Source organism: Populus nigra, chromosome 7, assembly GCF_951802175.1.
Source record: "Populus nigra chromosome 7, ddPopNigr1.1, whole genome shotgun sequence".
In the NCBI taxonomy this organism is placed as follows: domain Eukaryota; kingdom Viridiplantae; phylum Streptophyta; class Magnoliopsida; order Malpighiales; family Salicaceae; genus Populus; species Populus nigra.
Window position 1 is genome coordinate 4,161,153 of NC_084858.1, and position 12,035 is coordinate 4,173,187.

General features: G+C 35.3%; 1 protein-coding gene and 1 pseudogene across 1 annotated transcript; both read left to right on the forward strand.

Annotated features, from left to right (window-relative positions):
* Nucleotides 1-3,347: 3,347 nt before the first annotated feature.
* Nucleotides 3,348-5,351, forward strand: LOC133698614 (cucurbitadienol 11-hydroxylase-like). Its single transcript, XM_062121606.1, has 8 exons — nucleotides 3,348-3,547; nucleotides 3,643-3,973; nucleotides 4,061-4,210; nucleotides 4,301-4,552; nucleotides 4,654-4,743; nucleotides 4,852-4,930; nucleotides 5,026-5,132; nucleotides 5,220-5,351. Exons 1-8 carry the CDS (start codon nucleotides 3,348-3,350, stop codon nucleotides 5,349-5,351), a joined length of 1,341 nt encoding a protein of 446 aa, XP_061977590.1.
* Nucleotides 5,352-6,363: 1,012 nt separating this feature from the next.
* LOC133698979 (26S proteasome non-ATPase regulatory subunit 1 homolog A-like) lies at nucleotides 6,364-11,817 on the forward strand (annotated as a pseudogene).
* The last annotated feature ends 218 nt before the right edge of the window (nucleotides 11,818-12,035 follow it).

Below are 12,035 nucleotides of genomic sequence, written 5' to 3' on the forward strand. Positions count from 1 at the left end.
TGGGGTTAAAGAAACATGTATTTAAAATATAGTAAAATTTTAAATTTATAGATAATAATTTCTATAAATTTATTAAAAATTTTATTTTTAATAAACGATAACAAGAGTTTGTATATAAAATATAAAATGAGAAAAAAATTAATTCTAATTAATTTTGTCACTTAAAAAAAATATCTTCAGAGTGATTTATATAAAATTTAGAGACATATCTTTTTATACCAATATATCTTAGAGTTTAAAAAACATCTTTTTATTTAAATTATTTGAATAATTTGATAAAAAAAATATCATGCATAATTATTAGGTTAATTAATTATAAAAATAAAAAAACATTTATGTCATATCATAAGGGTCTCTCTCTCTCTCTCTCTCTCTCAACACACAAACACACACACACACACACACACACAGAGGGACCCAGATAAACGTAACCTTGTGTAATCACATTTGTAATAGTAATTTCAATGTAAAACTGATTTCAAGGTCGTAGGTTCACAGGTGTTGAAGAACCAGAAGGTAGCCAGCCGCCTTCATTTCTATGATCACGTGTCCACCACGTGGACTTGAGGTACATGACTTGAATGGTTGGGCCACCTGAATCAGACCCCTTCCCAACCAATCTTGGATTTTCACTTGCCCCTCCTTGAACGTTAATCTACTAAAAATATATTTATTTATTTATTTTGTCACCACATTAAACATTCTAAATCTAATTTGTGGTGTTTATGAATATTTTTTATATTAAAAATAGGTAATAAACTCATACACACATCAGTAATTTAAACTGTTTTAAAAGATATTATTTAAGTAGATAATAGAATAATTGTGTTATTTAACAAGAAAAAAAATTATCAAATAAATATCTCAACTCAAAAATTTAAATTATCAGGTGAGGTTCTAAGATATAATTTATATTATTCTCTAACAACATCCCCTTAAGTGAAAATTTTTTGAGCTTAAAACTTACGTAAATTTATATTATTTTATATTTAATTTTTAACAAATAAATAGAAATAATAAGATTTGAATTTTTTTTTTATTCACGTGGGGTGTTCGGGCCAGCTTGCGCGCACCACGACTAATCCCCACGGCCCACTAGACATCCTGTAAGCCCAGTGGCAGGTTAGGTACCGCGGGGGTGACAAGCGTGCACATAGAGGGTCGAACCCGGGATGGGGACGGAACAAGTCACACAGTTGACCACAGCAGCTAAATCCTCAAGTACAAGATTTGAATTTTTTGATATTATATTAAAAAATCATTAGAATCTAAAAATTTAAATAATTAGATAAGAGTAATTTATTACTCCGACGATGTATTGGGGAATAAATGGCTGCAAAAGGGAACATAGTGATTCAAGCCTATGTAACATTGACATCACAAGGGGTTAGGTTAGTTCTGTTCTCAACAGCGGTGAGCATAGTAACCATTTCAAATGGTAATCAAACCACTAGTTCGGTCGAGGTATCAGATTTTGAAGAAGACAAGAAGCCAAAGTTTTGGCTGGCCAGTTGACTTGACCTCAAAGTCTTCGTCTCTCTTTCTGAATCAATGGCAGTTTTGAAGGGGTCACGACCTCGAGTTTCTAAGTGGGAGTGTACCAAACTGAGAGGGTGGTTCAACCTGGAGAATTAAATTGTGGAAAGGTCTACGTCTGCTCGGCAGCCAGTCCTCCTTTTTGCCTTAGTCTCTCGATGGTTCATGGCTTTAACTATTGTTTCTTTGAAACCTAACACTTAATGGATTCTCGACTGTTTTTTACGCGTAATTAAGTTGTTCTAAATCTCCATCATTACCTCTCTGATTAATCTTTAACTACCAGCTGGGAAAACTTGGCTCCTGACTTCTATTCCTTGGCAATCGGTAAACATTGACTTGACTAAGCTGCCACTCCCCGCGGGCCAGTTTTTGCAAGGAAACAAAAAACTGTAATTAGCGAATTAAATGCTTTTGTTGGGTGTATTTGTCGGAAAAAAATATTATATTAATATGCTTTCCGTATGGCTTGATGCCCTGAATTGTGTTCACTGATGATGGGCCTGGGTTTGCATTCTTTGGATAAGGCCCACGATCCTTCATTCAGAGTTGAATCTAGTTTGGATATAGGCTCAAAATAGTTACAGGCCCTAAGGCTTATTCGAGTGCAAACAGCCTAAACTGAGCTTGTTTAACCTGAAGCCCACCGTGGACTAGATACCTCTAGGCTCTAGCGCCCGATACCCTTAAGGGCATACACTCTCTGCATGAGCTGCGTAGGATGAAAAATTAACGTAAATATTGACCTGAGCTGATGTGAATAAATGAGAAATTTTTGGGTTTGATATATACGAGATAAAATATGAATATTATTAAATCTAACTTGAAATTTACTTGAATTTAATTTGAAATATATTTTTATATTATATATATATATAATATTTAATTTTTTTTAATATAATATGATACGTACATATCTTAATATTAACATAAAACACACACACACACAAGTGTGTATATATAAATAATATTTATCATTTAATATACATAAAAATACTTCATATATATATATATTAATTATTTTATTTTTTAATTGATTAATAAATAATTATAAATAATAAAAACTTGTTGGATAATTAATAATTCATAAATATCTAATAGGATATGAATATAAAAAATTCCGATCCACGAATATACACATCCCTAGAGCTGGATGTGCTTTGATGCCCCAATTTAACACTAGATAGTAAAATCTTTATAGTTTCACAAAAATCAAACAATTATAAGCCAGCCCCCTAGCAAATGCCCCCGTTCAGAGAATTTGATGGAAATTAAATATTTTCAGAGGCTCACTAGATGCCATTGGGTAGCTTATGTGCAGAGGTGCAGGAAACAGCTCTGAACTTGCTCACGAGGCAGCTCCAAAAGAGTAATCTCTTACAACATAAAGGAATGGACTGGACTAATCAATCATCTTTCACTGTTCTCAAATGGGAGGCTGACTCCATGAACTCAAACTTTGGCTAATATAAAACTCTTTTTTTTCTTTGAGTTGGAATGTACAATTGGTTTTTAGTTTTGTTCTCTTAGCAAGAAGTTCAAGATATTATATATGGACCAATGATACCTAGACTAGAAGTTGAACTCCTCGAACATTTCACCAGCTACCTTGCAGTGTCTTTTATCCAAGATTCCTCAGGTTGTCACTACCTTGAGCCAGTGGTTTATCCTACATACTTTGTACTGATTATTTTTATATTAACGGGTATTTGGCCTGTTCTAGCAATTGTGCCCGTATAAATATGTACGCGTTCTTTGTGAATTCTCCAAAGTCGTCATTTCTCTGTGTTTGTAATTGCACCTGCTAAAAAATGTGGACAATTGTATTGTGTGTTGTCGCTGTGCTTGTTGTATACTATACTCACTGGATAAACAAATGGAGGAACCCAGCATGTAATGGGGTTCTGCCTCCTGGTTCCATGGGGTTGCCAATCATCGGAGAGACTCTTGAGTTGATTATTCCAAGTTATTCTCTCGATCTTCACCCTTTCATCAAGAAAAGAATTCAAAGGTAATTCTAATAGTGTCCAACCATATGATATTAGCTCTTTACTTTAATCAAGACATTGCTCGAAAGTATGCGCTATAATATTTTCAAATCTTCAGGTATGGACCGATTTTTCGAACAAACATCCTCGGACGACCTGCAGTGGTGTCTGCTGATCCAGAAATCAACAGTTACATCTTTCAAAATGAAGGGAAGTTGGTTGAGATGTGGTATATGGACACTTTCTCTAAGCTTTTCGCTCAAAGCGGTGAATCAAGGACTAATGCTTTTGGTATCATTCACAAATATGCAAGAAGTTTGACTCTGACTCATTTTGGTTCTGAGAGCCTCAAGGAAAGGTTGCTTCCTCAAGTTGAAAACATTGTTAGCAAGTCCTTGCAAATGTGGTCTAGCGACGCATCGGTTGATGTCAAACCGGCTGTTTCAATTGTAAATTCCAAGCTCATTGATAGCCTCTGATCACTTCTAACAAACACGTGTTTTATGCTGTCTGATAACTTTTTCTTGCCATTGCAGATGGTTTGTGACTTTACTGCGAAGCAGCTTTTTGGCTATGATGCTGAAAACTCATCGGACAAGATAAGCGAAAAGTTCACTAAGGTCATAGATGCCTTCATGTCCTTGCCCCTGAACATCCCTGGCACAACATACCACAAATGCTTAAAGGTAGTTAAAATAGATAAATAAAAAAGATCTTCACCTCAAACTTTGTTTTAGACCATAGAACCAATCAATTTCTTACATCTTAATGTTCAGGACAAAGATAGCACGCTAAGTATCTTGAGGAATACACTGAAGGAAAGAATGAATTCACCAGCAGAATTACGACGAGGAGATTTCCTTGATCAAATCATAGCTGATATGGATAAAGAAAAGTTCCTAACTGAAGATTTTACTGTAAATCTGATCTTCGGGATTTTATTCGCGAGCTTCGAGTCGATTTCAGCAGCACTGACACTATCCCTGAAGTTAATTGGAGACCATCCTTCAGTGTTAGAGGAGTTGACAGTAAGTCTATGCAGTTTATATCAACAATTTAATTGTTAGCTCCCAACCACTAATTTATAACTTGATAGTTTTAACCTGGCATTGCTGATTAATTTTACCAGGTTGAGCATGAAGCGATTCTGAAAAACAGAGAGAATCCTGATTCCCCACTTACATGGGCTGAATATAACTCAATGACTTTTACACTTCAGGCATGTTCTCTAACCCCATTGGATTTTTCTTTTCCTTTAAGTCAATTCGATCCATTGCAAGTTGCAATAATCTCACAGAACCTGGATTGATTGGGGGTGAAATCACAGGTAATCAATGAAACCCTGAGGCTGGGAAATGTAGCGCCCGGATTGTTAAGAAGAGCATTGCAAGATATGCAAGTGAAAGGTAAGATGTTGTTGATGACATTCAATGTCTTCTTAATTTTTGATTGCATAATGTTATGATCAAGTTTCTGACGAGAGGGGATTATAATTGATCAGGATATACAATTCCTACCGGTTGGGTTATCATGATTGTAAATTCTGCCCTTCATTTAAACCCTGCCACATTCAAGGATCCACTTGAGTTTAACCCTTGGAGATGGAAGGTATACATGTTATTCCACAATGAAACAAAATTAAATGCAAAAAACCCACAGAATTTTTCATCTGTTAATGCTGGATGAAAAACGCAGGACTTCGATTCGTATGCTGTTTCTAAGAACTTGATGCCTTTCGGTGGAGGAAGGAGACAATGTGCAGGATCAGAATTCACTAAATTGTTCATGGCAATCTTCCTTCACAAATTGGTCACAAAATATAGGTAAATTTTAATATTTTCTTTTTTTTTTTTTGGTAAAAATGGGGATCAAAGACCCTAAAAAACTATATTAAAGGAGGAAAAATGGACCCAATATACATGCTTGACCTGAACCTCCCAAATCTTATCAAAGAAGGTTTTTAGCTTTGCGAATCAAGCTCGAGTTTGCAACAGAAGTAGTAACTCGTGCCTTCGTTATGAGTTAAACTGCAATAACCGAGTCTGATTCAAGAATGTTTCTACATGTAAACTGTTTTTTTCTTAATCTTTATTCATGTAGCCAAATTTGTTTCATGTAAATCGTCGATAATATATAGCTTTCTGGGTTTTGATTTCTAATAGGTGGAATATAATCAAGCAAGGAAACATTGGCAGAAATCCTATTCTGGGATTTGGAGATGGCATCCACATAAGTTTCTCACCAAAGGACAATTAATCAAAGACATTTGTAATATTTCAAGATTTAGTGTTGTGATTAAGTATATTTATATCTTCCATGTAACCAATAAGTATCTCCCGTCTCATCTCTTGAGATTGTTTCTAAGCTTTCAGCCTCATTTAATTTTATATGCAAGCAAATTAATGTTTTATAAGTTGAATAATATATATATATATATATATATATATATATATATATATATGCAAGTGCCATATTGACATATTTCAATTATATGCATCATTTAGTTCCTTTTAATATGATTTCATGACGAAATCCGTACAAAGAGCAATGCTAAAACTGTTAAATTTAAGACCTGGGGGATTAAACTGAAATATCGTGTACTTGACTGTAAACAAGGGAGAGAGAAAAACAATAAATAAATACTGGGGCTTAATCGTAAACAAGTAAAAATATAAGGATACGAATAAAACAAAAAACAAATGGGAATTACAACTGATCTACAGTACCTGACTTTGTTTGCAAGTAACCAGAATAACCAAAGTTCTCTCTTTTCATTGCTCAAATCTTTGTTTCTCTTCAAAAAATGGATTTTGGGTCTTGAATTTTTCTGGTTTTTGCAATGGCTAAGGTAATGAATTCGGTTTCTGGATTACTGTCAATGCTTAAAGATGACAACCCAGTAATAAAGCAGCAAGACACAATCTCAACAACTTTGTTGATGTCTTTTGGCCTGAAATCTCCAACAGTATCCCCATTATGTAAATATCACTCATAAATACCTTTTTTCTTTCACTTTATGAATTTTTGTGCTCTGGGCTTTTTCTTGTTTTTGTTTTTGAAGCTTTTGTGCTATAAAGTTCCGAACTTGGCTTCTTCTATCTGTTTCTCATTGTCTTCTATTAGTGAAAAGCATTGCAGCTTTAACGGTTTATATAGCAGTTATGGTGGTTTCTTTGAAGGTTTTGTTTCCTTTTAGCAATGACTGATCGTTTCTTGTTTCTTGTTTTTTCTTTTTTGTGTTCTGTCCCTTTTCTTTTTGTAGTGCTGAATATTTTCCTGTGCACAATGCAATCATTATTTGGTCGTGTTTCTTTCATTAGCTTTACTATCACTTGGGCGAATATGATGATGATTCGTTATCTTATGCCCTTGGAGCTGGTTCCCTGTTTGATATTTCAGAGGATTCTGGTTAGCTCTTATTTGTAAGCATTCTGATCAATTTGGTTTGAAACTAGTGGTATTTGAAGGATTAGAAATTTGGTTCGTGTTACAATTACTTTGAAGAGATGCTGTTTGATGGAAATTTTGGAAAGTTTAACCCAAATATTAACATTAATTTTCGAAAAATTACTTTCCAAACTTTCTTGTATTTATTTGCCGTTAAAAAAGTTAGTCAACAGAAAACATTTTCCAATCAAAGAAAAATTTGGCTTAGTTTCCAGAAAAGTGTTTTCCTGAAAAATTTAGGTTGAAAATACTTTCTGGAAGTTGTGAAAAAATTAGAAATGTCATATTATTTACTGATTATATTAAATTTGATCCCCAAACTTTTGATTGCTATATATATTTTGTTTTGAATATTTATTTTTCAATTTCATCTCTTAAAACTTAATTTTTATATTAACTTTGGTCCTCATTTTTATAATTGTTATTTTTTTCCCTTATATTTTTTTATTTAAATTTTTTATCTATCAAATTTGATCCTCATTCTTTTTATTGTTATTTATTTTATTTAAAATAATTTATGAAATTTTAATTATTATTATTTTAATTTCTTCGTCTTTCATTTTTTTTATTTTTTAAATTTGATCTTTATATTTTGATTATTATTTATTTTATTTGAGATAATTTATGAAATTATATTTTTTTCAATTTCATTCTCATTCAACTTTTTAATTTGTAAGATTTGTTCCTTCTTATTTTAATAAACTTGAGAAAAATAAAACATTAATAAGTTATTTTCCAGCTTATTTTTTATGACATAACCAAATACTGAAAAGTGTTTTTCAATTTATTTTTCATTACATTACCAAACATCATAAAATAATTTATTTTCCTGAAATTTATTTTTTATGAATTTATTTTTTAAAAAATAAAAACTTTCCAACAAATAAACAGGTATGAAGATTGCTTTAGTTTAATGCTTTAAGATTTGAGGATGCTTCTCTGTTTTACTTGCCCTACATTTTGCCTTTGTTGCTATATTCAGCTAAGGCTATAGATCAGTATACTAGGCTGAAATCCAAGGCAACTGAATCAAGTCCTGACTAATAGACCCTATGCTGGAAGCGATTGTGGAGAGAATGTTGGATAAGTAGGTAGATGTGAATTTCTCTTTGATAATCGGTAAGTCTCCGTGGCTCTTTTCTTACCACTCGTTCACTTAGGTGTATCGAACATGGAGAATACCAACAAGCTGTGGGAACTGCAACAGAATGCCGATGAATAGATAAACTTGTGGAAGCAATCGAAAGAAGTGATATTGTTCATGGAACACTATCATATTGCATCAACGCTTGTCATTCTTTCATTGATCATTGAGAGTATCGGCATGAGGTAAGGGGTTCATTGAGCTGGCTCAACAAAGATCTCTAATCAGTGTGTGTGTGTTATGTTCATTGCACCAAAGTATCCTACACGTGTTTGTGCACCACTGTTTGGAACGTTCATGTATGTTTCTGAGCTCTTACACTCTACTCTATTTCTATTTAGTAATATGACTCCTTGGATAGAGTCGACAGTGTAGTTAGAAAGTCATGTATGTGTCCTGCCACCTTGTATTGAAGGAAAATAGTGACATGAACTGTTCATCTCTTGGTTTTTCCTACAGGTTTTCCGTCATATTGTTAATGGTCACCAAGAGCTGCATCATCCTGATTTATTGAGCATTTGCCAATATCTAATGCTCTTGGATGAACCCGAAGGCGTGGCAAGCATATTGGAAAAACTTTTACGTTCTAAAAATAAGGACAGAGCTTTGGTGGCATTTCAAATAGCCTTTGATCTTGTGGAGAATGAGGACCAGACTTTTCTCTTATATGTCAGAGACCTCTTTTCAATGTGTCAACCTTCAGATTCTACTCAAAATGATCATGTAACAGATCCACGTGAAGGAATGTATGCTGAGAGGTTGACAAAGATCAGGATAATTTTTGTCTGGAGAGGCATCAATAGAAGTGACCCAACGTTTTTTTTACAGTCAGTATAAGCAAGGAAAAAGACGTTTTCTGTTTTGAAATTGAAAAAAATCCGTAAATACTCCTTTTTGTTTTTAATAATTGGTGGTTTCTCTTGAAGTGGAATATAGAAGAGTCGGAAATGATACTCGTGATCTGATTGCAGGTCATATCTCCTTATTCCGAAGACAATTAAGCAGCCTATTGAGAAAAGTGGTAGTGTCTGCCATAATGCAACTTTATATGCAAATGCAATAATGCATGCTGGAACAGCTGTTGATACATTCGTCCGGGAGAATCTGGTGAATAATAAATCTTGCATGTCTTTTTATTGTTGTTCTTTGATTTTTGTATCTGTTTGTTTTTCATTGTTATACTTGTATCACTTCATAAACTCGACTGTTTTGGGGCTTATACCAGCTATCAGGATTTGTTGAGAAAGCGGGGAAATTGGGCCCAGTTCAGCGCAATAGCTGGACTTGGTGTTATTTACAGAGACAACAGAGAACAGCTGCAGCTGCAGCAGGGTGAGTCACAAATGTCACCTTATGTTTTTGAAAGTCCAAGTGGTGTCAGCTGTATTGCATACACAAAAGGTGGTGCACTCTGTGCTGTGGATCTCTACTATGCTAACCACGGGGAGGAAATCAAGCAATGTATTCGTGATAGCCTTCGTGGTACAAATGTCGAGGTGTGTTACTGCTTTATGTCTATTACATATTCATTTTGGAGCCAAAACGTAAGGTGATTATAATATTGATGCAGGTTGTTCAACATGGTGCATGCTTAGGTCTTGGATTGGCAGCTCTAGGAACGGCTGGTGAAAATATCTATGATGACATCAAAAATGTGTTGCATGCTGATAGTGCTGTGGCTGGAGAAGCTGCTGGCCTGCAAGCGATATGCTTGCTTGTGCTCGTCAGACACAACATGAGAAGATTACTAGGTAAATCTAATATTCATATTCTGTGAACGGGGCTAGGCCATCAACGATCCTCTTCCACTTTATTTATACTGTGGTCATATGCTGCTGGAACTTGCATTGGGAATAGCCCTTACAGTTTATGGAAGAGAAGAAGAAGCAGACAACAATTGAAAGGCTGACTCGGGATCAAGATCCTATACTTCGTTATGGTGGTATGTATGCTTTGGCATTGGCCTATAGGGGAACAGCAAACAATAACGTCATTCGCCAGTTGCTATACTTTGCTGCATAAGATGTAAATGATGACGTGAGGTGAACTGCTGCTATTGCACTTGGATTTGTCCTCTACTCTGAGCCAGAGCAGGTTGGATCTTTCTCTCTTCCATAACATTTTATGCTCCATGATCCAATGTTTGCTATTGGTATTCTCATCCAATAAGGTAGTGCTTGCTTCTCATGTCTGATTAAAATAATTACTCATTTCCTTGATCTAATTATACTGTTGTTTGAATTTTAGCTTTCTAGTTCTCCCTTCATTTTCATTTTCATTTTTTATTTTTTTATTTTTGTACTTCTAATATCGCTGGAGCTGTCAATTGTGGTAAATCTCACTGCACCTGGAAACTGCAGACTCCTCAAATAGTCTCCTTGCTACTGAAACCTTACAACCCTCATGTACGATATGGTGCAGCTCTCGCAGTAGGCATTTCGGCACATGCTTGAGTGACGCTATATCATTGCTAGAACCTCTGACATCAGATGCTGTTGATTTTGTTTGTCAAGGTGCACTTATTGCTTTGGAAATGGTCATGGTCCAGATGAATGGAGCCAGTGATTCTCGTGGTGCAACATTCAGGTATTCCACTACAATATCTTAGGTTTCTCTGTCATTTTATGTAAGACCGAGTTTTAATGTGTTTTTGCTATTTTATTGAATGCAACAGTTGGAAAAGATAATTCTTGATAAGCAGAAAGGATACATGAGCAAGATGGAAGCTATCCTGGCTTCTGGAATACTTAATGCTGTTGGGAGGAATGTGACCACAAGATTACTTTCGAAGACAAAACATGATAAAGTCGCTGCAGTTGTAGGCCTGGCTGTTTTCTGCCAGTTTTGGTATTGACACCCCCTCGTATATTTCATAAGCCTATCATTCTCCCCTACAGCCTTTATTTGGCTGGAATATGACCTGAAAGATAAAGGGTTTGAGTTCCTATCAAATGCAAAATCTTCTCTGTTTGGGTATCCAAATCCAGCCACTGTTCCTACCACTGCACCTGCTGGGGCACTTCCTCCTGCTGTTCCGTCAACATTAGCCAAGGCTGAAGCTACGGTCAAGGGAAAAGCGGACCAGAAAGCTAATGCTAAAAAGGCAGATGGGAAAGAGTCTTTTCCTGCTGCCAAAGATGCAGAAAAAGGGAAATCATCAACTGAAAAAAACGGCGATCCCATGCAGGTAATATTGCTGTTTACTTGCATACTGCTGTTTCATTATGGTTTCGAGAATTTTGAGGAATCTATAGAAGTTATCATTTTTTTCCTCACATACACTTTGTTAAGATTTAGAAATCACCACCAGAATTAATTTAATTGTCAAGTCTAGATTACTAATTATCATGTTGATTGCTTCTTTTGACAGGTGGATGGCGCAGAAACTGACACCGCAGAACCTGAGCCTTCTTTCGAAATTTTAACCAACCCTGCCAGGGTGGTTCCTGCTCAGGAAAAATTTATTAAATTTCTGGAAGATAGCAGATATGATCCCGTGAAGTCAGCACCTTCAGGACTTGTCCTCCTGAGTGATTTGCAGCCAAGTGAGCCTGAGGTGTTTTCATCTAAAAAAAATCCATCTACAGTGTCACTTGCTGCTGGTGATTCAATTACTGGAGAGCAAGGTTCGGCAGTCATGGATGTTGACGAGAAACCCCAGCCTCCTCAAACTTTTAAGAACACCTGATGATTTGGGTGGCAATATCAGGAAATTTTCTCCCTTATTTGGAATATTTCAAGTACACTTATAAATAGGACTGAAATGCCTTGTTGAAGTGGCTATGTGGTTAAATGCCAAAGTGAGCCATTTATGGCTATCAACAATCAAGCCAGCAGCTGACTTGATTTCTTGAAATCAACTCCATATGACAGATAAGGGTATTAAGGCTGTCCTTATACGGAGGCTGACCAATTACATG

What these genes read in the sequence shown, in the direction of transcription:
- LOC133698614 (XM_062121606.1), top strand. Translation starts at nt 3,348, where the DNA reads ATGTGGACAATTGTATTGTGTGTTGTCGCTGTGCTTGTTGTATACTAT. An exon ending in ATCAAGAAAAGAATTCAAAG is followed by an intron (nt 3,548 to 3,642) that starts GTAATTCTAATA and finishes TCAAATCTTCAG; the next exon opens with GTATGGACCGATTTTTCGAA. An exon ending in CAGTGTTAGAGGAGTTGACA is followed by an intron (nt 4,553 to 4,653) that starts GTAAGTCTATGC and finishes TAATTTTACCAG; the next exon opens with GTTGAGCATGAAGCGATTCT.